This window comes from Rhinopithecus roxellana, chromosome 8 (genome assembly GCF_007565055.1).
Source record: "Rhinopithecus roxellana isolate Shanxi Qingling chromosome 8, ASM756505v1, whole genome shotgun sequence".
Taxonomy (NCBI): domain Eukaryota; kingdom Metazoa; phylum Chordata; class Mammalia; order Primates; family Cercopithecidae; genus Rhinopithecus; species Rhinopithecus roxellana.
In genome coordinates this window covers 16108980-16135461 of record NC_044556.1, presented here as the reverse complement: position 1 = coordinate 16135461, position 26482 = coordinate 16108980, and the positions used below count along the sequence as shown (strand labels likewise).

General features: G+C 51.8%; 1 protein-coding gene across 1 annotated transcript in view; it reads right to left on the bottom strand.

Annotated features, from left to right (window-relative positions):
- Positions 1–1086: 1086 nt before the first annotated feature.
- The window catches only part of LDLR (low density lipoprotein receptor), a 42887-nt gene continuing 17491 nt past the window's right edge, over positions 1087–26482 (bottom strand). Inside the window, exons 5-18 of the mRNA XM_030935879.1 lie at positions 25108–25230; positions 24281–24403; positions 21718–21837; positions 20864–20989; positions 19279–19450; positions 18966–19193; positions 16863–16981; positions 15775–15914; positions 13656–13797; positions 13369–13521; positions 11348–11518; positions 5970–6047; positions 3905–4062; positions 1087–2322 (exon numbers count right to left, since the gene is read on the bottom strand). Coding sequence (XP_030791739.1) covers positions 2287–2322; positions 3905–4062; positions 5970–6047; positions 11348–11518; positions 13369–13521; positions 13656–13797; positions 15775–15914; positions 16863–16981; positions 18966–19193; positions 19279–19450; positions 20864–20989; positions 21718–21837; positions 24281–24403; positions 25108–25230 — 1889 coding nt within the window. The 3' untranslated portion in view covers positions 1087–2286. The remainder of the gene's footprint in view (positions 2323–3904; positions 4063–5969; positions 6048–11347; positions 11519–13368; positions 13522–13655; positions 13798–15774; positions 15915–16862; positions 16982–18965; positions 19194–19278; positions 19451–20863; positions 20990–21717; positions 21838–24280; positions 24404–25107; positions 25231–26482) is intronic.

Here is a 26482-nt window from a genome sequence, read left to right as displayed (position 1 = left end):
ATCTTCACACCGGGAATCTGAGGGAGGCTGTCACTCTCTCGGGTCATCAGTGCAACAGTAACATTTAGGGCAATTTCAGAAAGAACCTGAAGTCCAGTCAAACGATCCAGACCGGAGGATTTATTTTTTTTTTAGAGTTTTATTTATGAGATAGGGTCTTGATCTGTTGCCCGGGCTGGAGTGCAGTAGCTCGATCGTGGCTCACTGCAGCCTCTACCTCCTGGGCTCAGGTGATCCTCCTGCCTCAGCCTCCCGAGTAGCTGGGATTACAGGCATGTACCACCGCACCCAGCTGATTTTTAACTTTTTGATTTTTGTAGAGATGGGATCTCGCTTTGTTGCTCGGGCCTGGTCTTCAACTCCTGAAAGTCTTCCCCTCCTGTGTCCTTCTCCTGGGGAGTCCAATCCACAAACAGACGAAAGAAGGGAGCGAGGCTGGCCTGGCACGGTGGCTCACACCTGTAATCCCAGCACTTTGGGAGGCTGAGGTGGGCAGATTACCCAAGGTCAGGAGTTCAAGACAAGCTTGATCAACATGGTGAAACCCCGTCTCTACCAAAAATTCAAAAATTAGCCAGGCTTTGGCTGGGCATGGTGGCTCACGCCTGTAATGCAAGCACTTTGGGAGGCTAAGGTGGGCAGATCATGAGGTCAGGAGATCAAGTGATCCTTCTGACTCAGCCTCCCAAAGTGCTGGGATTACAAGGGATTACAGGCATGAGGCACCTGTGTCTGGCCAACTTCATTTTTTAAGAGATGGGGTCTTACTATGTTGCCCAGGCTGGAGTGCAGTGGCATAATCATAGCTCACAGCAGCCTCAAATGCCTGAGCTCAAACCATCCTCCCACCTCCGCCTTGCCATGCTTGGCCAGAGGCCACAGGCTGCTGATGCACCAGGCATGTTTTTTGTTTTGTTTTGTTTGAAACAAGTTTCGCTTTTGTCACCCAGGCTGGAGTGCAATGGCACGATCTCAGCTCACTGCAACTTCCAACTCCTGGGTTCAAGCGATTCTCCTGCCTCAGCCTCCCGAGTCGCTGGGACTACAGGCGCCCGCCACCACACCCGGCTACCTTTTGTATTTTTCGTAGAGACAGAGTTTCACCATGTTGGCCAGGCTGGTCTCGAACTCCTAACCTCAGATGATCCGCCCTCCTCGGCCTCCCAAAGTGCTGGGATGACAGGCGTGAGCCACTGCGCCCGGCCTCACCATGCGTGTTTTAAACACATACCCATCAGTGACAAGATCGGGGAGGTGAGTGGCTTGGAGGCATTTGCAGAGTAGTGGAGGCACTAGGTGAGCAGACATAAAGAAGACAATGGCTGTCACGGCTTTGAAGTCCTGGTCAACCTGCCCCGCTCTGTCTCTGGCATTCATTGACACGGGCTTTCCCTGGCCTGGGATCCCATCCCAACACACACGACAGAAAACAGTGCAAAATAACACAGATGCTGAATTTACACAATGTACAACTCTGAGCTGAGAAAGTGCAAGGAGACCACAGGAATGGAGGTGGGGTGAGGAAGACGGGCACCAGGCTGGCGTCCTGACAGCCACACCTGGGTGCAGGCCACGTGTCCTCATGGCCAAGGTAACCGGGTGTCTCAGGCACTTAATAAATATCAAGGGTGACCAGAGACTCAGGCTCTCCCTCTGGGAAGTAGCATCATTTGGTGAATGAGTTTGGTCTCGGTGCCACCACGGATTCAGCCAGATCAGTTCCGACGCCATGAATCCCTTTCCTGGTTTGAGGAAGGTACAAGCCCAGCTTGAAAGACACTGGGTGGGCCATGATTCGGGGGTGACAGGGCAAAGGCTAACTTGGCTGTTGAGCAAGGCTTGCATTGAAGAGGTAAACACGTTGACTCCTGAGTTTAAGGGTTCGGCTTAGAGATTGGTGGACGAGGCAGGGCTGGGGGGTCCCGTTGGTGACATCTGCTGTCGTGTGTTGAAAGCCACTTGCTTCTCTGGACCTGACATCCCCTGCCCTTTCATCTTCCATGTTTGAGGATTGTGTCACGGTGGAAACTCAAAACTTCGAAATGGAGGTGTCATCCTGGCACCCCTGGGCCTGTTTCTCTTCTCCTTCACAAGGAAAGAAAGAAACCAAAAATCCCAACCCAAGCCACTGCATGGACACTGTCCGAAGCCTGTTCTGCCTCCCAGATGAATAAATATATAAAACAAAACTCTGGCAGGCAATGCTTTGGTCTTCTCTTTGACTGAAACGAGGCCGGCAAGGTCTCAGGAAGAGTTCTGGGCAGGGACGGGACTCCAAGCAGATGTTCACGCCACGTCATCCTCCAGACTGACCATCTGTCTCTGCCAACAAATGGTAAACAGCGGAAACTATCAGTCCAGCATTCAGGAAACTTGGCCGGAGGCCACTTACTTCTCACCTCCTGGGCTCGGCAGCCTCCCACATCCTGATCCCTAAGCATGTTCCCCCAGGAGCCGCCAGAGGGAGACGGTGAGTACATGATTCAGTCACTTCCCACCGCTCTCAGGGCAAAAGCCAAAGTCCTCCCCGGTGGCCCACAAGGCTCTGCACAACCAGCCTGGTCGCCTCCTGCCTTTTTACCCCTCTCTTTGCTCTAGCTACAACGGCCTCAAACCCAACAGGCACGGTCCAGCCTCAGGGCCTTTGCACAGGCTGTTCCTCTGGCTCAGAGAAGCCTACCTACCCTAAACCCCTTGTCTGAAGATCAAGGTGGGCATGGTGGCTCATGCCTGCAATCCCAGCATGTGGGGAGGCCAAGGCGGGTGGATCACTTGAGGTCAGGAGTTCGAGACCAGTCTGGGCAACATGGCGAAACCTCATCTCTACTAAACATACAAAAATTACCCGGGCATAGTGTTGTAATCCCAGCTACTCAGGAGGCTGAGGCTGAGGGATGAGAATTGCTTGAACCCACCCAGGAGGCAGAAGTTTCAGTGAGCCAAGATCGCAACACTGTACTCCAGCCTGGGTGACAAAGCAAGACCCTGTCTCAAAACAACAACAACAACAACAAAAAACACACACAAAAAAACCGCCTCTCCCTTCCTCCCTCCCAGCCCTCTGGAAACCCTTCTTTGAGTTTTGTTTTGTTTTTTTAAGAGACAAGGTCTTGCTCTGTCACCCAGGCTGGAGTGCAGTGTTGCAATCACGACTCACTGCAGTCTTGACCTCCTGCTTTAGCCTCCCTAGTAGCTGTAACTATAGGCACTTGTCTGGGCTAAATTTTTTATTTTTTTGCAGAGATGGGGTCTTGCCATGCTGCCCAGGCTGGTCATGAACTCTGAGCTCAGGTGATTCTCCTGCTCAGCCTCCCCAAGTTCTGGGATCACATGTATGAACCACCGTGTCCAGCCTCTGAACTCCTTTTTTTTTGAAATGGAGTTTTGCTCTTGCCACCCGGGCTGCAGTACAGTGGCATGATCTCAGCTCACTGCAACCTCCGCCTCCCAGGTTCAAGCGATTTTTCTATCTCAGCTTCCCAAGTAGCTGAGATTACAGGCGCCTGCTACCACGCCCAGCTAATTTTTTATATTTTTAGTAGAGACGGGGTTTCCTTATGTTGGGCAGGCTGGTCTTGAACTCCTGACCTCAGGTGATCCACCACCTTGGCCTCCCAAAGTGCTGGGATTACAGGCCTGAGCCGCCACACCCGACCTCTGAACTCCTTTTGACTTTCTTTGCTCTGTCACCATCTGATGGAACTCTATTCGCTGATCCAGCGTTCCTCTACATCACCGAGGCTGTTGTCCGCTGACATTCTGAACGAGCGCACAGAAGCATTCACCTAATGCTGTCCTCGATCTGGAGGGCTGGGGAAGCCTCGGCCTGGTCCCTTGAGAATCGTATGCCTCCAGCCGGGAGGGGGCCGCCATGGGCTCTGGCCTTCTAGAGGGGGTCACTCACCGAGGGGTAGCTGTAGCCGTCCTGGTTGCGGCAAATATGGACCTCATCCTCTGTGGTCTTCTGATAGACAGGGTTGTCAAAGTTGATGCTGTTGATGCTCTTCAGCCGCCAGTTCTTCCAGAGGAGGAAGGCCCCCAAGCAGAGGAAGACAAGGAGCACTGTAGGGAGAGGCACACTCTGTCACACAGCTCCCCTCAAGACAAGAGACCCAGCTCCATGGCTGGAGCAAAAACACGGGCATCATACTATAACCTGGACTCCTGGTCTTTTATGTTTGTTTAGAGATAGTCTTGCAGGCTGGGTGCAGTGGCTCACGCCTGTAATCCCAGCACTTTGGGAGGCCGAGGCGGGCAGATCATGAGGTCAGGAGTTCGAGACCAGCCTGGCCAACATGGTGAAACCCCCGTCTCTACTAAAAATACGAAAATTAGCTGGGCATGGTGGCGGGTACCTGTAGTCCCAGCTATTTGGGAGACTGAGGCAGGAGAATTCCTTGAACCCGGGAGGCGGAGGTTGCAGTGAACTGAGATCACACCACTGCACTCCATTCTGGTGACAGAGCAAGACTCCGTCAACAAAAAAAAAAGAGAGACAGTGTCTTGCTCTGTGCGCCAGGCTAGAGTGCAGTGGCATCATCATAGCTCACTGCAGCCTCAACCTCCTGGCCTCAAAGGATCCTCCCAACTCAGCTTTCTGAATAGCTGGGACTATAGACATGCACCACCATGTCCGGCTACTTTTTTTTTTTTTTTTTTGCGTTGACAGTGGGGGCTCACGCCTGTAATCCCAGCACTTTGGAAGGCCAAGTTGGGTGGATCACTTGAGGTCGGGAGGTTGAGACCAGCCTGGCCAATAAGGTGAAACCCCATCTCTACTAAAATTACAAAAACCAGCCAGGTGTGGTGGTGAGTGCCTGTAATCCCAGCTACTCGGAAGGCTGAGGCAGGAGAACTGCTTGAACCCAGGAGGTGGAGGTTGCAGTGAGCCAAGATCATGTCACTGCACTCCAACCTGGGTGACAGGGCAAGACTCCATCTCAAAAAAAAAAAAAAACACCAAAAAAACACCAAAAAGAAAAAACAAACAAACAGAAAATAGGCCAATCTATCCATAAGAATTTTATCTATTTATTTTTTTTGAGACGGAGTCTTGCTCTGTCGCCAGGCTGTGGCGCAGTCTCAGTTCATTGCAACCTTGACCTCCCAGGTTCAAGCAATCCTCCTGCCTCAGCCCCTCAAGTAGCTGGGACCACAGGCAAGTGTCACCTGCCCAGCTAATTTTTGTATCTTTTGTAGACATAGGGTTTCGCCATGTTGCCCAGGTTGGTCTCGAAGCCCTAAGCCCAAGCGATCCACCCACCTCACCCTCCCAAAGTACTGGGATTACAGGCATGAGCCACGGCGCCAGCCTCGTAAGTATAAGTAATATCTAACCTGAAGCCCACTGGGTGAGCCACACCCCAGAAGTAGCTGACTTCTTCCGTATTTCTGTCCAGGATTAGCCACACACAAGGCTGTGACTTTTTAAGAAATAGGAACCGGGGTACAGTGGCTTGTACCAGCTATTCGGGAGGCCAAGGTGGGAGGATCACTTGAGCCCAGACATGGAGGCTACAGCAAGGCATGATTGCGCCACTGCACTCCAGCCTGGGTGACAGAGCAAGACTCTGCTCTAAAAAAAATTAAATTTCTTTTTTCTTAAAATTTAAGAAAAAAAGAAAAAAGAAATGTGATGTGAGTTAGGATAAGCATGAGCGAGGCAGCGAGAATGAGCCTCTCCACACAGTCCCCTGCAAGAGAACCAATTCCCCAGAAGGCACTCAAGTCTGGGTGAGGCCATTTCCGCAGCACAGGACCCAGCTCCACGTCCTCCATCTGACCCCTTAGCTGTCTGATCTTGTCACTGTCAGCCCGAAGCCGGGAGAGGCTGTCGGGGTGATAAAGGACACTCAGTGGGGCTGTACCCTGCCCCGGAGAAAAGGTGAACAGGCCCAGCCGGCCAGGCACGAGGTCACATTGCAGGAGGCTGTGACCTGGGGGATGCTGGGGGACTGGCCCGCACTTACCAATGGGGAGGATGATGGACAGAGCCCCCACACTCTTGGGTTTCTTCTCATTTCCTCTGCCAGCAGCATTGCCCAGAGCTGCAGGAGAGAAGCAAGAGTGAGGCCCAGGTCTAAAGGGAGACCACCAAGAAATGGAGCAGGCAGAGGACGGCACTGACAGCCAGGAAAGTGCCCAGCACATCTCCCTGGGCACTTGGAGAATTTCCCAAGTCTGCGAGAGGCCACACGGGCTTATTTATGAGTTATCAAAGTTGTGGGACTCAATTCCAGTTTAAGAAGGTTTTTTTGGGGGAGAGGATAGAAATAGGGGTCTGACTATGTTGCCCAGGCTGGTCTTGAACTCCTGGCCTCAAGTGATCCTCCTGTCTCAGCCTTCCAAAGTGTGGGGATTACAGGCATGAGGCACCGAGCCCAGCCTGAGAAGGTTCTTGAGCCTCACATTGATGAGTCTTTAGGGGAGGGCCGCAGAGGCTTTCATTCCAGGCGGTTGACAAGGTCGCAGGTGAAATTTTTGTCAACTTATCTCTGCATTTTATTAAAACGAGCATATTTTGGTCCGGGCGTGGTGGCTCACGCCTGTAATCACAGCACTTTGAGAGGCTGAGGCGGGTGGATCACCTAAGCTCAGGAGTTCAAGACCAGCATGATCAACATAGTGAAACCCTGTCTCTACTAAAAGTACAAAATTAGGTGGGCGTGGTGGCGGGCACCTGTAATTCCAGCTACTCGGGAGGCTGAGGGAGGAGGATCACTTGAACCCGGGAGATGGAGTTGCAGTGAGCCAAGATCTCGTCATTGCACTTCAACCTGGCAACAGAGCGAGACTCCATCTCAAAAAAACAAAAAAGCCAGGCCCAGCGGCTCAAACCTGTAATCCGAGCACTTTGGGAGGCTGAGGTGGGCAAGTTGCCTGAGGTCAGGAGTTCAAGACCAGCCTGGCCAACACGGTGAAACCCTGTCTCTACTAAAAATACAAAAATTAGCCAGGCATGGTGGCAGGCACCTGTAATCCCACCTACTCAGGAGGCTGAGGCAGGAGAATCACTTGAACCCAGCAGGCAGAGGTTGCGGTGAGCCGAGATCGTGCCACTGCACTCCAGCCTGGGCAATACAGCAAGACTCCATCTCAAAAAAAAAAAAAAAAAAGAAAAGAAAAACAATGAGTGTATTTTGAAGGGGACAGGGGAGCCACCTTCGGACCCCACAGTGCCCAGCATGCTCAGTCCTGAGGTTGAATGGCACGGAGGCTGATTGTCCTGCATCAACTGTCCCAGGAATTATGGGATGGGGATAACCTTGGTACAGAACCATGCAAGTGGACCTGGGCCATTCAACATAAAGGCCCTCTGCAAGTCAACATTTCAAGTCCACTAGAGCTAGGCACGGTGACTCACGCCTGTAATCGCAGCACATTAGGAGACCACGGCAGGAGGATCAACTGAGGCCAGGAATTTGAGACCAGTCTGGGCAACATAGCCAGAACCCCCTCATCTCTACACGAATGAATGAATGAATGAATGAATGGCTTCTTTGCCAAATTTGAGGAGTTCTGGATGGGCCGGTCTGGAATTCTAGCAGTGCCCCACCTCCCCCAAGAAAGAAGGTTTCCTGGCCTCTCCCAGGCAGTTACCATTTTATGCTGCTTGTAACTGAACAAAGGTTTCAGCTACTCTGGGGAAAAAAAAAAAAGAATGGTCTGAAATTTGCTGATGTGCCATTTTTTTTTTGTTTGCTAGAAGTCCAGGCGCACCATTTCCCAGCAGCTCAAAGCAGGTTGGGCGCCCTCTGGTGGACAAATGAATGACGTCCTGACCCGTACCTGGGTCTCATCACATCCAGGGAGGACAGTGAGGCCAGGTCTTACAGGATGAAGACAGCCAGACCCTCACCCCAGTGCCCAAACTAAAGGAGGAGCCAAAAAGCTTAGGAATCCGATAATATTCCTTTTTTTGGGGGGGGGGGGGCGGGGACGGAGTATCACTCTTGTCCCCCAGGGTTGGAGTGCAATGTTACAATCTCAGCTCACTGCAAACTCCGCCTCCAGGATTCAAGCGATTTTCATGCTTCAGCCTCCTGAGTAGCTGGGATTACAGGCGTGTGCCACCACGCCTGGCTAATTTTTGTGTTTTTAGTAGAGACAGGGTTTCACCATGTTGGCCAGGCTGGTCTCAAACTCCTGACCTCAGATGATCCGCCTGCCTCAGCCTCCCAAAGTGCTGGTATTACACGCGTGAGCCACTGTGCCCTGCCCAGGAATCCAATAATATTCTAATGCATTATTTTTATTTTTAGAGATGGGAGTCTTGCTATGTTGCCCGGGCTGGACTTCAACTCTTGGGCTCAAGCAAGTCTCCTGCCTCAGCCTCTGGGTGTAGCTAGGACTGCAGGCATGCACCTCCACACTGACCTTTCATATGTTATTTTTTAAAATTTAAAATTAATGAAAAAATCCCCCAATGAACAAAATATCAACATTTTCAAGGATAGGCTATGATCTTACACCTGCAGGATTCGGCCTCACTGGACCACTGGCTCCAATAAAACTTTATTTACAAAAGTAAGTGGTCAGACCTTGGCTATACTGTGATGATTTGAAAAAAAAAAAAAAATTTTTTTTGGGAGACAGTTTTGCTCTGTCACCCAGGCTGGAGTCCAGTGGCATGACCTTGGCTCACTACCTCCCAGGTTCAAGCAATTCTCTACCCTCAGCATCCCAAGGAGCTTGGATTACAGGCGCCCACCACTATGCCCAGGTAACTTTTGTGTTTTTTTAGTAGACTGGGGGTTTCACCATGTTGGCCAGGTTGAACTCCTGACCTCAAGTGATCTGCCCGCCTTTTCTTCCCAAAGTGTTGGGAATACAGGCGTGAGCCACCACGCCTGGCCAAAATTTTGTTTAAATTGCATTAATCTCAGCACTTTGGGAGGCCAAGGTGGGCAGATCGCTTGAGCCCGGTTGGAGACCAGCCTGGGCCACAAGGCGAAACCCGTCTCTACAAAAAAATTCAAAAATGAGCTGGGTGTGGTGGCTCATGCCTGTAGTCTCAGCTACCTGGGAGACTGAAGCAGGAAGATCACCTGGTCCCTGGGAGGTTGAGGCTGCAGTGAGCTGTGACAGTGCTCTATCACTCCAGTCTGGGGTACACAGTGAGACCGTGTCCCAAAAAAATAAAAATGGCCGGGCGCGGTGGTTCAAGCCTGTAATCCCAGCACTTTGGGAGGCCGAGACGGGCGGATCACGAGGTCAGGAGATCAAGACCATCCTGGCTAACACTGTGAAACCCCGTCTCTACTAAAAAATACAAAAAACTAGCCGGGCGAGGTGGTGGGCGCCTGTAGTCCCAGCTACTCGGGAGGCTGAGGCAGGAGAATGGCGTAAACCCTGGAGGCGGAGCTTGCAGTGAGCTGAGATCCGGCCACTGCACTCCAGCCCGGGCGACAGAGCGAGACTCCGTCTCAAAAAAAAAAAATAAAATAAAAAATAAAAAAATAAAAAAATAAAAAAGTTTTGGCCAGGCATGGTGGCTCACGCCTATAACTTCCCAGCACTTTGGGAGGCCAAGGCGGGTGGATTACGAGGTCAGGAGTTCAAGACCAGCCTGCCTAACATTGTGAAACTGTCTCTACTAAAAATACAAAAATATTAGCCGGGCATGGTGGTGGCCACCTGTAGTCCCAGCTACTTGGGAGGCTGAGGCAGGAGAATCGCTTGGACCTGGGAGGCGGAGGGTGCAGCGAGCCAAGATGGCGATACTGCTCTCCAGCCCGGGCGACAGTGAGAGGCTCCGTTTCAAAGAAAAAAAGAATTTTTGGCCGGGCGCAGTGGCTCAAGCCTGTAATCCCAGCACTTTGGGAGGCCGAGACGGGCGGATCACAAGGTCAGGAGATCGAGACCATCCTGGCTAACACAGTGAAACCCCGTCTCTACTAAAAATACAAAAAACTAGCCGGGCGAGGTGGCGGGCGCCTGTAGTCCCAGCTACTCGGGAGGCTGAGGCAGGAGAATGGCGTGAACCCGGGAGGCGGAGCTTGCAGTGAGCTGAGATCTGGCCACTGCACTCTAGCCCGGGTGACAGAGCAAGACTCCGTCTCAAAAAAAAAAAAAAAAAAAAAAAGAAAAAAAGAATTTTTAAAAATATATTGCATTACCATGTTGAATAGTTGGGTTTTAAAAGGAAAAAATACTAGTTTATTATTTATTTTGTAGTAGAGATAGGGTCTTGCTGTGTTGCCCAAGCTGGACTTGAACTCCTGGACTCAAGCCATTCTCCCACCTTGGCCACCCAAAGTGCTGGGATTACAGGTGTGAGTAACCAAAAAATAAATTGTAGGCCCGGTGCGGTGGCTCACGCCTATAATCCCAGCACTTGGTGGGGGCCGAGGCGGGCAGATGACTTGAGGTCAGAAGTTTGAGACCATCCTGACCAACATTGTGAAACCCCATCTCTACTAAAAATGCAAAAATTAGCCAGGCATGGCGGCGATGTCTGTAATCCCAGCTACTCTACTTGGGAGACTGAGGCAGAAGAATCGCTTGAACCTGGGAAGTGGAGGTTACAATGAGCCGAGACCGCGTCACTGCACTACAGCATGGGTGAGAGCGAGACTCTGTCTCAAAAAAAAAACAAAAAAACAAAAAAAGGCCAGGTGTGGTGGCTCACGCCTGTAATCCCAGCAGTTTGGGAGGCTCAGGCAGGTGGATCACCTGAGGTTGGGAGCTCACGACCAGCCTGACCAACATAGAGAAACCCCGTCTGTACTAAAAACACAAAATTTGCCAGGCATGGTGGCGCATACCTGTAATCCCAGCTACTCGGGAGGCTGAGACAGGAGAATCGCTTGAACCCAGGAGCCAGAGGTTGTGGTGAGCCAAGATCATGCCACTGCACTCCAGCTTGGGCAACAAAAGCAAAACTCCATCTGAAAAAAAAAAAAATTGTAAAATTCTGTTAAAATATACTGGATTCCTTAGCCTTTTGGAGCCTCTGTGAAAAGCTGCGTACTGAGGAATCCCTCCCTCTCCTTGCCTGAGTCCTGGCATTTTTGGGCAGATGCCTGAAGGTGAGGCAACGAATGTGCCTTGATAAAATTTCAGGACCCAGACTGTGTGTGGCTGACTTTGGGAACCAGGAGCTTAAAGCACCCGGCCCCTCATATGATTTGGCCCATTTAATCCTTGCAAAGAGGGCAAGAACTGGTATTAGGCCCACTTTACAGATAGGGAAACTGAGGGCCCAGAGACACGTGGCCCAAGTGAGAGAAGGTCAGCAAGGAAGTGAGGACGCCACCTGGACTCCATCTCGTGACCAAAATGTTGGTGGCCACTGAAGGGGCCCATCTCCTGGGGAAGAGGGGCCCAGGGAAGGCCCAGCCTTTACCTTGGTGAGACATCGTCACTGTCTCTGCGGTGGTGAGACCAGGGGTGGCCCCAGGCAGCCGGGAGGTGTTGGGAACAGGCCGGGTGGTTGTGTGCTGTGTCGCTATGGCTTTGGAGCTGACCAAGAGCCTGATGGTGGAGGTCTCCTGGGTGGCCACTGCAGCCTCAGCCTCTGAAAGAATAAATAAACGTCTTCTGAGTGCCACTTGCCTGCAAGCCTGTCTCATAAGTGTGCGCCTAATGAGGAGAAGTCTCACATGACCTTGGGAGGCCAAGGCAGGAGGATCTCTTGAGTCCAGGAGTTTAAGACCAGCCTGGTCAACATGGCAAAATCCCATCTCTACATACAACAACAACAAAAAAATTAGCCAGGTGTGGTGGTGCACGCCTGTACTCCCAGCTACTCAGGAGGTTGAGGTGGGAGGATCGCTTGAGCCCAGGAGGTAGAGGCCGCAGCGAGCTATGATCCCATCACTGCACTCCAGCCTGGACATCAGAGTGAGACCCTGTATCAAAAAAAAGAAACCAAAAAATAAAAAAATAAAATAAAGGCCGGGCGCAGTGGCTCAAGCTTGTAATCCCAGCACTTCGGGAGACCGAGACGGGCGGATCACCTGAGGTCAGGAGTTCGAGACCAGCCTGACCAACATGGAGAAACCCCGTCTCTACTAAAAATAGGAAATTAGCCAGGCGTCATGGCACATGCCTGTAGTCCCAGCTACTCGGGAGGCTGAGGCAGGAGAATCGCTTGAACCCAGGAGGCGGCGGTTGCAGTGAGCTGAGATCATGCCATTGCACTCCAGCCTCGGTAATAAGAGAGAAACTCCGCCTCAAAAAAAGTGCTCACGCCCCTAATCCCAGCAATATGGGAGCCCGAGGCGGGCAGATCACGAGGTCAGGAGATCGAGACCATCCTGGCTAGCATAGTGAAACCTCATCTCTACTAAAAAATACAAAAAATTAGCCAGGCATTGTGGAACGTGCCTGTAGTACCAGCTACTGAGGAGGCTGAGGCAGGAGAATCACTTGAACCCAGGAGGCAGAGGTTGCCATGAGCCAAGATCCTGCCCCTGCACTCCAGTCTGGGCGACAGAGCAAGACTCCATCTCAAAGAAAAAAAAATAACGGAAAAAAGAGTATTCAAAATAAACACCATGAATATCTACTTTGTGATCATATTGTTTCTTTTTCTTTTTTCTTTTTTCAGATAGGGTTTCACTTTGTCCCCCAGGCTGGAGTGAAGTGGTGTGATTATAGCTCTCTGTAGCCTCGACCACCTGGGCTCAAGCAATTCTTACACCTCAGCCTCCCAAGTAGCTGGGACCACAGGTGTGAGCCACCACATCTGGGTCATATTGTTATTTGTTGTTGTTCAAAAGGAGATTCAATTCGCTTGAGGGAGGTGTTGGCCTCAATTGAGACTTTCTCAGAGGATGAGAAAAGTCAACAAAGGGGGCCCGGCACGGTGGCTCACGCCTGTCATCCTAGCACTTCGAGAGGCAGAGGTGAGTGGATCACCTGAGGTCAGGAGTTCGACACCAGTCTGGCCACCATGGAGAAACCCTGTCTGTACTAAAAATACAAAAATTAGCCAAGCGTGGTGGTGCATGCCTGTAATCCCAGCTACTTGGGAGGCTGAGGCACGAGAATTGCTTGAACCCAGTAAGAGAGGCAGCAGTAAGCCAAGATGGCACCACTGCACTCCAGCCTGGGCAACAGAGCAAATCTCAAAAAAGAGAAATAAAAGTCAACAAAGGGGACCACTTCCTCCCTCAGGGCCCTTGTCAGAAATCATATCACCTCTTCAGGGGTCTGGGAAAGAGGAAACCAGGCATCAAAGGGGAACTGGGTAAATGTCCAGCCCAGTGCTGACGTGTCCATCCAAGAAAAGAAAAGTATGGTTATCCCGACTCACGAGTCCTCACAATGACTTAGAGGTACCCATTTCACAGAGAAGCAGAGAGAGGCTCAGGAGGGGGCAGTTGGAGGACACAGGACACAGAAACAAGGCGTGTGCCGCACCTGTGAGGCAGCTCCTCATGTCCTTGGCCAGCAGCATGCCGTCCGGGCAGGCGCAGGTAAACTTGGGCGACTGGGGGTTGATCTGTGGGGCAGGGAGGCACAGATACTGGCAGCCGCCATTGCTCAGCGTGGTCCTCTCACACCAGTTCACTCCTGGGGCAGAAGAAGCAGAGTCAGGGCAGGAACGAGATCATCAGATGGACTAGAAGATTCCAGAAATTTCCAGAACATTCCAGAGTTTCCACAAGGAGGTTTCAAGGTGGGTGGTGGGGCTAACCCACGCTTACCTCTTGGCTGGGTGAGGTTGTGGAAGAGGACCATATCCTCTGGGGACAGTAGGTTTTCGGCCAACAAATTGACATCGGAACCTGTGAGGCGGTTGGCACTGAAAATGGCTTCGTTGATGATATCTGTCCAAAATACTTTGTCCTAAACAGGCAGCAAGGAAGATGACAAATCCCATTAAACACTGGGATGAGACACAGGCCACCCTCTCACCACAACTAGTTTTTTTGTTTGTTTGTTTGTTTTTTGAGACAGAGTTTCACTCTTGTTGCCCAGGCTGGAGTACAGTGACCCAATCTCGGCTCACTGCAATCTCCACCTCCCGGGTTCAAACGATTCTCCTGCTTCAGCCTCCTGAATAGCTGGGATTACAAGTGTGTGCCACCACGCCTGGCTATTTTTTGTATTTTTAGTGGAGATGGGGTTTCACCATGTTGGCCTGGCTGGTCTCGAACTCCTGACCTCATGATCTGCCTCTCTCAACCTCCCAAAGTGCTGGGATTACAGGCGTGAGCCACCATGCTTGGCCCACAACTAGTTTTTTTTTTTTTTTTTTTTTTTTTTTTTTGAGACGGAGTCTCGCTCTCGCCTGGGCTGGAGTGCAGTGGCCGGATCTCAGCTCACTGCAAGCTCTGCCTCCCGGGTTTACGCCATTCTCCTGCCTCAGCCTCCGGAGTAGCTGGGACTACAGGTGCCGCCACCTCGCCCAGCTAGTTTTTTTGTATTTTTTAGTAGAGACGGGGTTTCACCGTGTTAGCCAGGATGGTCTCGATCTCCTGACCTCGTGATCCGCCCATCTCGGCCTCCCAAAGTGCTGGGATTACAGGCTTGAGCCACCGCGCCCGGCCCACAACTAGTTTTTAATTGTGGTAAAAATATACATAACATAAAATGTACCATCTCAGCTATTTGTAAGTGCACAGTTCAATGGCCTTAAGCAGATTCACATTGTTGTGCAAGTATCACCATCACCACATCCATTTCCAGAACTTTTTTCTTTTCTTTTCTTTTTTTTTTTTTTTGAGACAGAGTCCCACTCCGTCGCCCAGGCTGGAGTGTAGTGGCATGATCTTGGCTCACTGCAGCTTCCACTTCCTGGGATCAAGCAATTCTCATGCCTCGGTCTCTCGAGAACCCGGGATTACAGGTGCCTGCCACCACACCTGGCTACTTTTTGTATTTTTTGTAGAGACAGGGTTTTGTCATGTTGGCCAGGCTGGTCTCGCACTCCTGGACTCAAGTGATCCTCCTGCCTCAGCCTCCCAAAGTTCTGGGATTATAGGCGTAGGTTGCCGTGCGCAGTTTAAACCTCTTTTCTTTATAAATTACCTGGCCTCAGCTATTCCTTTACTAAAATGCAAATGGACGAACACTTTCGTCCCCCGGGGGTACCCCACTTTTGGCTCTTGGTAATCATGCTGCCAGGAACGTGGGGTTATATAAAATAATGCCATTTCCTTAGAGCAGGTTTCCCCACCGTGGCTCTATCTAGGGCCTGCTACTTCCCTGTTCTGGGCGTTCAGCAACGTCACTGGCCTCTACCCACTACATGCCAACAGTCTTTCCCATTGACTTGTGACAACCAAAAAATCTCTAGAAATTGCCAAATGTGCCGAGAGCCAAGATCACACGTGACTGAGGATCACTGCCTTTCACCGCTCTCACTAAAAAGAATACAAAGCACCAGGCGCGGTGGGTCACGCCTATAATCCCAGCACTTTGGGAGGCAGAGGCGGGCGGATCACCTGAGGTTGGGAGTTCGAGACCAGCCTGGCCAACATGGAGAAATCCTGTCTCTACTAAAAATACAAAATTAGCCGGGCGTGGTGGTCCATGCCTATAATCCCAGCTATTGGGGAGCCTGAGACAGGAGAATCGCTTGAACCTGGGAGGTGGAGGTTGCGGTGAGCCGAGATCACACCATTGCACTCCAGCCTGGGCAACAAGAGCAAAACTCCGTCTCAAAAAAAAAAAAAAAAAAAGAAAGAAAATAGAAATAACTCAGGTCTAAGACCTCCTCCTAGTCACGATCAGTTTTCCGCATTCGTCTTGGCTTGAGTGATCTACACAGTCTGTGTCTATCTGCCATCTAAGTACTTGCATCTCGTACGTAAGCCGCACCTCAAAGATGGCCAAGGAGAAGGGGTGGGCCAGCCTCTTTTCGTCCTCCAAGACGGTCTTCCGGTTGCCCCCGTTGACGTCGATGCTTGAGATGGAGTGAAGTTTAGAGTCAACCCAGTAGAGGCGGCCACTGGGGAAATCTAGAACACGCAAGTGGATAAGGAGAGGTCACATGCCAATGCCAGTCCCAGAGGGGCCTGGGGGCCTGGCCACGCTGATCCGGGCAGGAAGAACCCCCCAGGGACCGGGCAGAGAAGTACCTGGAGAAGCAGCTCCAACCATGTGTGAGCCTGAACCCCTCCCCTGTGACGCCCTCTCCAACGGGCAGGTAGGGGAGCTGCAGGTCCGAAAAACTTCAGGGAGGCTGGGTTTGGCGGCCCACGCCTATCATCTTAGCCGTTTGGAAGACTGAGGTGGGAGGGACGCTTGCACCCTGGAGTTTGAGACCAGCCAGGCCAACATAACAAGACTTTGTCTCTTCCCAAAACTAAAATAAAATTAGTCTGCGTGGTGGCACGTGTCTGTAGTCTCAGCTACTCAGGAGGGTGAGGCAGGAGGATCACTTGAGTCTGAGAGGTGGAGACTGCAGTGAGCTACGATTGCACCACTGCACTCCAGCCTGGGTGACAGACCAAGACCTCATCTCAAAAACAGAAAAAACAGGCCGGGCGCAGTGGCTCAAGCCTGTAATCCCAGCACTTTGGGAGGCCGAGACGGGTGGATCACGAGGTCAGCAGATTGAGACCATCCTGGCTAACATGGTGAAACCCCGTCTCTACTAAAAAAATACAAAACCTAGCCGGGCGAGGTGGCGGCGCCTGGAGTCCCAGCTACTCGGGAGGCTGAGGCAGGAGAATGGCGTGAACCCGGGAGGCGGAGCTTGCAGTGAGCTGAGATCCGGCCACTGCACTCCAGCCCGGGTGACAGAGCGAGACTCTGCTTCAAAAAAGAAAAAAAGAAAAAACAAAGAAAAGAAAGAGGGACACCTTCAGGGAGCAGCTTGGGCTTGTCCCAGAGCCACCTGGCGACCCCCATCCGTCCTTCAGCCTGTGCCGGCCCTGGCTGGGACAGCCGTCCTGCGGACATACCGAGGGTGATGCCATTGGGCCACTGAATGTTCTCGGTCACCAGCGAGTAGATGTCCACACCATTCAGGCCCCCTTTCTTGATCTTGGCGGGAGTTCCCCAGTCAGTCCAGTACATGAAGCTGGTGGGAGGGCAGAGAATAGCTGTGAGGCTGGAGGGTGGGGGAGGATCCCAGCCAACACGTGCAACAAATTCTGGCAGAAACAGCCAGGCTCAGGCTTGGGAAATAGCCCTGCTGGGAACCCCAGACTCCAAATATGGTTTGTTTGGGGTTTTTTTGAAACAGAGTCTGTCTCTGTCGCCCAGGCTGGAGTTCCGTGGCACGATCTCGGCTCACTGCGCCCGCCACCTTCCAGGTTCAAGCGATTCTCCTGCCTCAGCCTCCGGAGTAGCTGGGATTTCAGGCACGCACCACTACACCTGGCTACATTTTTGTATTTTTAGTAGAGACAGGGTTTCACCATGCTGGCCAGGCCCAGGAGGCTGAAATCAGAGAATTGCTTGAGCCCAGGAAGCTGAGGCTACAGTGAGCTATGATCACACCACTGCACTCCAGCCTGGGTGGCAGACTGAGACGCTACCTCGAAAGAAAAAGAAAGGAAGAAACACAAGAACACAAGCCACGCACAATGACTCGCGTGGGCCACATGTACCCCACCCATTGTTCTGTGGCAACAGTGAGCATTGTCTTCTTTAAAAGAGATCCAGGGTTGGGTTGGGCACAGTGGCTCACACCTGTAATCCCCGCTCTTTGGGAGGCTGAGGTGGGCGTATTACTTGAGGCTAAGCATTCAAGACCAGCCTAGCCAACATGGTGAAACCCAGTCTCTACTGAAAATACAAAAAATTAGCCAGGTGTGGTGGTGCATGATTGTAATCCCAATTAGTTGGGAGGTTGAGGCAGGAGAATCACTTGAACCTGGGAGGTGGAGTCTGCAGTGAGCCAAGATCTTGCCGCTGCAATCTAGCCTGGGTGACAGAGCAAGACTCTGCCTCAAAAAATAAAAAATAAAAAGGGGGCCGGGCGCAGTGGCTCCCGCCTGTAATCCCAACACTTTGGGAGGCCGAGGCGGGCGGATCACGAGGTCAGGAGATTGAGACCATCCTGGCTAACACGATGAAACCCAGTCTCTACTAAAAATACAAAAAACTAGCCGGGCGTGGTGGCGGGTGCATGTAGTCCCAGCTACTCGGGAGGCTGAGGCAGGAGAATGTCGTGAACTTGGGAGGCGGAGCTTGCAGTGAGCCTAGGTCGGACCACTGCACTCCAGCCTGGGCGACAGAGCAAGACTCTGTCTCAAAAATAAATAAATAAAAATAAAAAGGGACACTGGCCCTAGCGGGCCCACCTTCACCCGCAAGCAAGTTCTGTTCCATCTAAATGATGCTCTCTTCCCTGCTTTCCCCTTCCGGACACCGAGTGTGCCTTCTCCAGTGATCTCTGCCCGAGACCGAACATTCACCTCCTGATGGCGGCTGTGAGGACAGTGTGTATCCCGGCTTGTCAGCGCCTCACTGAAACTGAGATGCCACCTCTCACGTGCTCAGGTGGCAGATGTCGCCTGACAGGTACAGAGTACGCCAGGCAGGTGGCAGAGGCGATGCTTCTTGCCAGGGGACACAGGTCAGAGTGTCTTGCCCCAGGAGCTGCTGAGTCAGCCATGGGCTTGGAAGATACCATTCTGGGGCCTAGCCACTAACCACTAACCACTAACCACTAACCAGTTCTTTTTTTATTTGTTTATTTGAGACGGAGTGTCGCTCTGTCACCCAGGCTGGAGTGCAGCGGGGCTGTCTTGGCTCACTGCAACCTCCGCCTCCTGGGTTCAAGTGATTCTCCCGCCTCAGCCTCCCGAGCAGCTGGGATTACAGGTGCTTGCCACCACACCCGGCTAATTTTTGTATTTTTAGCAGAGATGAGGTTTCACCATGTTGGTCAGGCTGGTCTTGAACTCTCGACCTCAGATGATCCACCCTCCTCAGCCTCCCAAAGTGCTGGGATTACAGGCACTTTAAGCCATGATGCCCAGCCCACTAACCAGTTCCTGAAGCCCCTTCCTGCTCCCTCCCTTCCCTCTGCACCCCTCAGCGTCGTGGATACACACCCATGAACAGGATCCACCACGATGGCCCTTGGCTTAGAGCCGTTCTCTCTGAATAACGTTTTCCTCTTCACACCCTTGGTATCCGCAACGGAGACAGTGCCCAGGACAGAGTCGGTCCAGTAGATGTTGCTGTGGATCCAGTCCACAGCCAGCCCGTCAGGGGCCTGGAGGTCCCTGCTGATGACGGTGTCGTAGGAGGAGACGCCATGGGCTCTGTCAAGCTGGGTGCTGAGGCAGGAGGAGAGGAGGGCGTCAGGGCCGGGAGTTCTCATCTCACCTGTGGGCCAAGGCTGCAGGCAGGGGCGACGCTCACCTGTAGATCATTCTCTGGGACAGGTCGGACCAGTAGATTCTATTGCTGGCCACCTCCGTGTCCAGAGCGACTACGTTCCTCAGGTTGGGGATGAGGCTGGTGTACTCACTCCGGTCCAGCGTCATCTTCCTGACCTCGTGACGGTTGGTGAAGATGAGGTAGGCGATGGAGCCTGGGGACCCGGGGAGCAAGGTCAGGGGAGCAGAGGGAACCAGCGATGGAACCAAGAGTGCCTCCCCATCCCCTCGTGTCACCCTGCAGGGTGCAGCTGAGCCAGAGGAGGCACCCAGAAAAACAGGGTGGAAAAGAACCTCCTGACGGGAACAGGCACAGTGGCGCCTGCCTGCAATCCTAGCACTTGGGGAGGCCGAGGGAGGAGGATCACTTTTTCTGGGAGTGTAAGGCTAGCATGGGTAACACAATGAGACTTTATTGCCACACACACACACACACACACACACAAAAATTAGGTCAGGCACGGTGGCTCAAGCCTGTAATCCCAGCACTTTGGGAGGCTGAGGTGGGTGAATCACTTTATGTCAGGAGTTTGAGACCAGCCTGACCAACGTGGTGAAACCCCGTCTCTACTAAACGTACAAAAACTAGCCACATTTGGTAACGGGAACCTGTAATCCCAGATACGTGGAAGGGTGAGGCAGGAGAATTGCTTGAACCTGGGAGGTGGAGGTTGCAGTGAGCCAAGATTGTGCCTCCACATTCCACATTCCAGCCTGGGTGACAGAGTGAGACTCTGTCTCAAAAAAAAAAACAAAAAAAAACACAAAAAAAACAAAAAACAGTTACCCAGGCACGGTGGCACATGCCAGTAATCCCAGCTACTCCAGAGGCTGAGGTAGCAGGATCGTGTGAACCCAGGAGGTCAAGGCTGCAGTGAGCTATGATGGAGGCTGCACTGCACCACAGGCTGGAAGACAGAGCAAGACCCTGTCTCTAAAAAATAATAACAGCCAGGTGTGGTGTCTGTAATCCTAGCACTTTGGGAGGCCAAGGCAGGAGGATCACTTGGGTTCAGGAATTCAAGACTAACCTGACCAACATGGTGAAACCCTGTCTTTACTGAAAATATGAAAATTAGCTGGGCATGGTGGCATGCACCTGAGGTCCTGGCTACTCCAGAGGCCGACGTGGGAGGATCAACCAATCCTCCTGGCCTCAAGCGATCATCCCGCCTCAGCCTCCCGAGTAGCCTCAAGTGATCCTCCTGCCTCAGCCTCCAGAGTAGCTGGGACCACAGGTGTGCAGCACCATACCTGGCTAATTTTTCCTTCTTTAACCCCTTGAAATCACTCCCCAGGTTGTCCCCGAAAGGAAAGCCAGTTCCTGTTCCACCAGCAGGGCTGAGGGGTTCGTTAACTAGATATTCCTAGAAACGAGGATATATGCAGTCATCCCTGGCAAGCCCAAGTCCTAACAGGGCAGTGGACTCCCCTGCCAGAGCCCTTGGGAGCAAACAGCCTCCTGGCCAGGAGATATGAGTCTGTGCAAAGTTCAGATGATGAAACTCCTCACCGTTTCTGCCTGCAAGGGGTGAGGCCAACCCTACCTGCCGCCTTCCCATGCTCACCCACAGCCTTGCAGGCCTTGGTGTGGGGGTCCAGCTGGAAGCCTTCCTCACACTGGCACTTGTAGCTCCCTTCCAGGTTCACGCAGAGCTGGCTGCAGGTGTCGGGATCCTGACACTCATCGATATCTGGGAGGCAGAGAAAGAGGCTTGGTGGGGGGACTCCTCCCCAATGGCTGGAGACGGAGCAATGGGACCCAGGCCAAAACCCACACCTTCAAAGGCAGCCAGGGGACAGCCCGGCCTCTCAGGGGATGTAATCAAGGAAACAGCCACGTGTCATCCCCAGCCATGATGTGACCTCACCACTCACCACAGGAACCCAACCAACAGTGTGAAGCTGTATCAGCTGAAATTTCTCTTTTTTTTTTTTTTGACGGAGTTTCACTCTTGTTGCCCAGGCTGGAGTGCAATGTCACAATCTCAGCTCACTGCAGCTTCCACCTCCCAGATTCAAGTGATTCTCCTGCCTCAGCCTCCCGAGTAGCTGGGATTACAGGCGTGCGCCACCACGCCCAGCTAATTTTGTATTTTTAGTAGAGATGGGGTTTCTCCATGTTGGTAAGGCTGGTGTCGAACTCCCGACCTCAGGTGATCCGCCCGTCTCGGCCTCCCAAAGTGTTGGGATTACAGGCGTGAGCCACCGCGCCCGGCCTGAAATTTCTTAATTATTAATCCCCAGAGGCAAGAACCTCTGGCCAGCCAATGCTAATTTTCCATGCCGGTGGAATCTCATGAAGCCCTACTAACTGCTTTCAGGCCCGCTTAACAGATGGGGAAACTGAGGCATGAGGGGTTTAGTCGCCATGTCAGGAAGTGCAGGGGAGGCCCAGGGCTCAGTCCCACCCGGGAATCACCTTCGCATCTTCGCTGGGCCACCAGCTGGAAGCCGTCGGGACACAGGCATTCGTAGCCGATCTTAAGGTCGTTGCAGACGTGGGAACAGCCACCGTTGTTGTCCAAGCATTCGTTGGTCCCTGCACAGGGCCAGGGGACACAGACTGGTCACTTTCAGTCCCCCACCCATCCCTTCGCTGCCAATCTTGGCTCACTACAACCTCCACCTCCCGGGTTCAAGGGATCCTCATACCTCAGCCTCCCGAGTAGCTGGGACTACAGGCATGCGCCACCATGCCCGACTACTAATTTTTTTGTATTTTTTAGCAGAGACGGGGTTTCTCTCTCTCTCTCTCTTTTTTTTTTTAGACGGAGTTTCACTCTTGTTGCCCAGGCTGGAGTGCAATGGCACGATCTCGGTTCACTGCAACCTCTGCCTCCTGGGTTCAAGTGATTCTCCTGCCTCAGCCTCCCGAGTAGCTGTGATTCCAGGCACCCACCACCACAACCGGCTAAGTTTTTGTATTTTTACTAGAGATGGGGTTTCACCACCTTGGCCAGGCTGGTCTCGAACTCCTGACCTCAGGTGATCTGCCTGCCTCGGTCTCCTGAAGTTCTGGGATTACAGGCGTGAGCCACCACACTTGGCTCCGTAAAATAAGCCAGCCAAAAAAGGAAAATGCTGTCTGATTCCACTCAAAAGAGGTCCCTAGAGCCATCACATTCATAGAGACATAGAATGGTAGGTGCCAGGAGTTGGAGAGGGGATGGGGAGTGAGTGTTTCATGGGGACAGAGCTTCAGTTTGGGAAGATAAAAGATTTCTGGAGCCAGGCGCAGTGGCTCATGCCTGTATTCCCAGCACTTTGGGAGGCCGAGGTGGGAGCATCACTTGAGGTCAGGAGTTCGAGACCAGCCTGGCCAACATGATGAAACCCAGTCCGTCTCTACTACAAATTCAAAACTTAGCTAGGCATGGTGGTGGGCACCTGTAATCCCAGCTACTCAGGGGGCTTAGGCAGAAGAATAACTTCAACCTGGGAGGTGGAGGTTGTAGTGAACAGAGATCACACCACTGCACTCCAGCCTGGGTGACAGAGTGAGACTCCATCACAAAAAAAATTTTTAAAAAGAGTTCTGGAGATGGTGGTTGTGATGCTGTACAACAGTGTGAATGTGCTAATGGCACAGAACTGTGCACTTACTAAGGTTTAAGAGGGTAAATTTTATATTACATGTTTTTTGCTGCAGTTTCAATATATATATATAAAACAACAAAAGTCTGGGCACTGTAGCTCATGCCTGGAATCCCAGAACTTTGGGAGACCAAGGCGGGCAGATAGCTTGAGCCCAGGAGTTCAAGACCTGCATGAGCAAACATTTTTTTGTTTGAGGTGGACTCTCACTCCGTCGCTCAGGCTGGAGTGCGGTGGTGCGACCTTGGCTCACTGCAACCTCCACTTCCTGCATTCAAGCGATTCTCCTGCCTCAGCCTCCCGAGCAGCTGGGATTACAGACGCGCGCCACCATGCCTGGCTAATTTTTTGTATTTTTAGTAGAGATGGGGTTTCACTATGTTAGCCAGGATGGTCTTGATCTCCTGACCTTGTGGTCTTCCCACCTCAACCTTCCAAAGTACTGGGATTACAGCCATGAACCATCCCGCCAAGCCTAAAAATGGATTTTCCATGTTTAAATACTTGAGAAGAAAAATAAAAATAAAAAGGGAAATCATTTTCGTAACACAAAACAGTGATACGGAATTCCAATTTCAGTGTCCATAAATAACGTTTTCTGGGCCCACAGCCACATGTATTGGTTTGCATTCTGTGGGTGGTGGTGTTCACCCAACAGCCATGTTGAGAAACTGCACCAGAGACCGTATGGCCCACAGTGTCCAAAATATTTACTTTTTTTTAGAGATAGGGTCTCTTACTCTGTTGCCCAGATTGAAGTGTGGTGGTGTGATCACAGCTCACTACAGTCTGCAACTCCTGGGCCCAAGCGATCCTCCTTCCTCAACCTTCTGAGTAGCTGAGACTACAGGAGTGTGCCACCGTGCCCAAGCCCTCTCTGGTACATGACAGAGAAAACTTCCCACTGTGTTCTCTGTACTGTACAGTTATCCTAATAGGGTCTTTCAGTATCCACCACAGAGGGTTGGTAAAAATAAAAAACCTCACCAGGACAAGGTGGCTCACGCCTGTAATCCCAGCACTTCAGGAGGTGGGTGGATCACTTGAGGTCAGGAGTTCGAGACCAGCCTGGCCAACATGGTGATACCCTGTCTCTACTAAAAATACAAAAAGTAGTACAGCACGGTGGCATTCACCTGTAATCCCAGCTGCTTGGGAGGCTGAGGCAGGAGAATCGCTTGAACCCGGTAGGTGGAGGTTGCACGGAGCCACGATCACGCCATTGTGCTCTAGCCTGGGAGATGGTGCAAGACTGTCTCAAAATGAAAAAAGGAGCCTTTTGCACAGGGTGGGCAGAGTGGAGTTCCCAAAACCCTACAGCACTCATTTCTCAGTTCCATTCCTGGCTCCCCACAAACCCTGCAAGCCGCCTGCACCCTGAGACTCACCACACTCTTTGATGGGTTCATCTGACCAGTCCTGGCAGTCTCTAGCCATGTTGCAGACTTTGTCCAGGCTGATGCATTCGCCGCTGTGACACTTGAACTTGTTGGGCCCTTCGCAGAGTGTCACTGTAAGAGCCAGAAAGAGGAAGGAGGAAGGTCAGGTGTGTTTGACCTGCAGTCTGCTTGGCACTCATTCATATAATAGTTTATTCACATAAGAACGCATGCAAATGGATTAATTAAGAAAGTGCATCGGGCATGGTGGTTTGCGCCTGTAATCCCAACACTTTGGGAGGCCGAGGCAGGCAGATCGCTTGAGCCCAGGAGTTCGAGACCAGCCTGGGCAATATGGCAAAACTGCATCTCTACTAAAAATACAAAAAAATTAGTCCTGGGGTGGTGGCTCATACCTGTAATCCCAGCACTTTGGGAGACCGGGACAGGTGGATCACCTGAGGACAGGAGTTCAAGACCAGCCTGGCCAACATGGTGTAACCCTGTCACTAATAAAAATATAAAAAATTAGCCTGGCATGGTGGCATATGCTTTTAATCTCAGCTACTCGGGAGGCTGAGGCAGGAGAATCACTGGAACCCCAGAGGCAGAGGCTGCCGTGAGCTGTGATTGCGCCACAGCACTCCAGCCTGGGTGACAGAGCGAGGCTCCATCTAAAAAAACAGGAAGTGATGCTCTGGGAAGTCAGGTCACTGGCCCACAGACACACAGCTGGTGCAGAGTTGACCAGGGAAGCACCCTCTGGCTTCACAAATCATTTGCAAGCAGCAAGGCACGGAGAATGGGGGATGGGAAAGCAGATGGCCAGCGCTCACTGTTAATGCAGCCAACTTCATCACTCATGTCCTTGCAGTCATATTCCCGGTCACACTGCCGGCTGCCATGGATGCAGGTTCCATCAGAGCACTGGAATTCGTCAGGGCGACAGGTGGCCACAGCTGAAAAACAGGACACAGTGTGTTGATTTTCTTAAGAAGAGACAACCAGAGAAAAAGCAGGGCCCTTAGCAGGGTGCAGTGGTTCACACCTGGAATCCCAACAATTTTGGAGGCCAAGGCAGGAGGATCGCTTGAGCCCAGGAGTTCAAGACCAGTCTGGCCAACATAGGGAGACCCCTGTGTCTCTACAAAAAATTGGTCAGGCTTAGGCCAGGCACGGTGGCTCACGCCTGTAATCCCAGCAGTTTGAGAGGTGGGCAGATCACAAGGTCAGGAGTTCGAGACCATCCTGGCCAACATAGTGAAACCCCATCTCTACTAAAAATACAAAAAATTAGCTGGGCATGGTGGCACGTGCCTGTAATCCCAGGTACTCGGAAGGCTGAGGCAGAGAATTCGCCTGAATCTTGGAGGTGGAAGTTGCAGTGTGCTGAGATCACGCCATTGCACTCCAGCCCAGGTGACAGTGCGAGACTCTGTCTCAAAAAAAAAAAAAAAAAAAAAAAATTGGCCAAGTTTGGTGGTGCAGCCTTAGTTTCAACTGCTTGAATTGCTTGGGAGGCTAAAGTGGGAGGATCGCTTGAGCCAAGGAGATCAAGGTCGCAGTGAGCCATGATGGTGCCACTTTACTTCAGCCTGGGTGACAGAGCAAGACCTTGTCTCAAAAAAACAAAAAGAGGCTGGGTGCAGCAGTGCACGCCTGTAATCCCAGCACTTTGGGAGGCTGAGGCAGATGGATCATCTGAGGTCAAGAGTTTGCGACCAGCCTGACTACCATGGTGAAACCCCATCTCTACTAAATACAACAAAAAATAGCTGGATGTGGTGGTGCATGCCTGTAATCCGAGCTACTTGGGAGGCTGAGACAGGAGAATCACTTATACCTGGGAAGCAGAGATTGCAGTGAGCCGAGATCGCGCCATTGCACTGCAGCCTGGGCAACAAGAGCGAAACTCCGTCTCAAAATAAAAACAAACAACAAAAAACAACCAGCACCTTCTAAACAGTGATTTCCCAATAAGCCAACAGGAACCATCGCCTGGGGCCTCATGGATGCAGGAAATTTAGAGATGAAAATAATCAGAGTGAGACTCCATCTCAAAAAAAAAAAAAAAGAAAAAAACATGAAATGGGAACACTTTCTTGGCATGTTGTTCGAAATCCATTTCAGCACCTAAATCACCACACGTCCCACACGGGGGAGCCCAGGGACAGGTGATAGGACGCCCCGCCCCAGGCCCCGCCCCGTCCC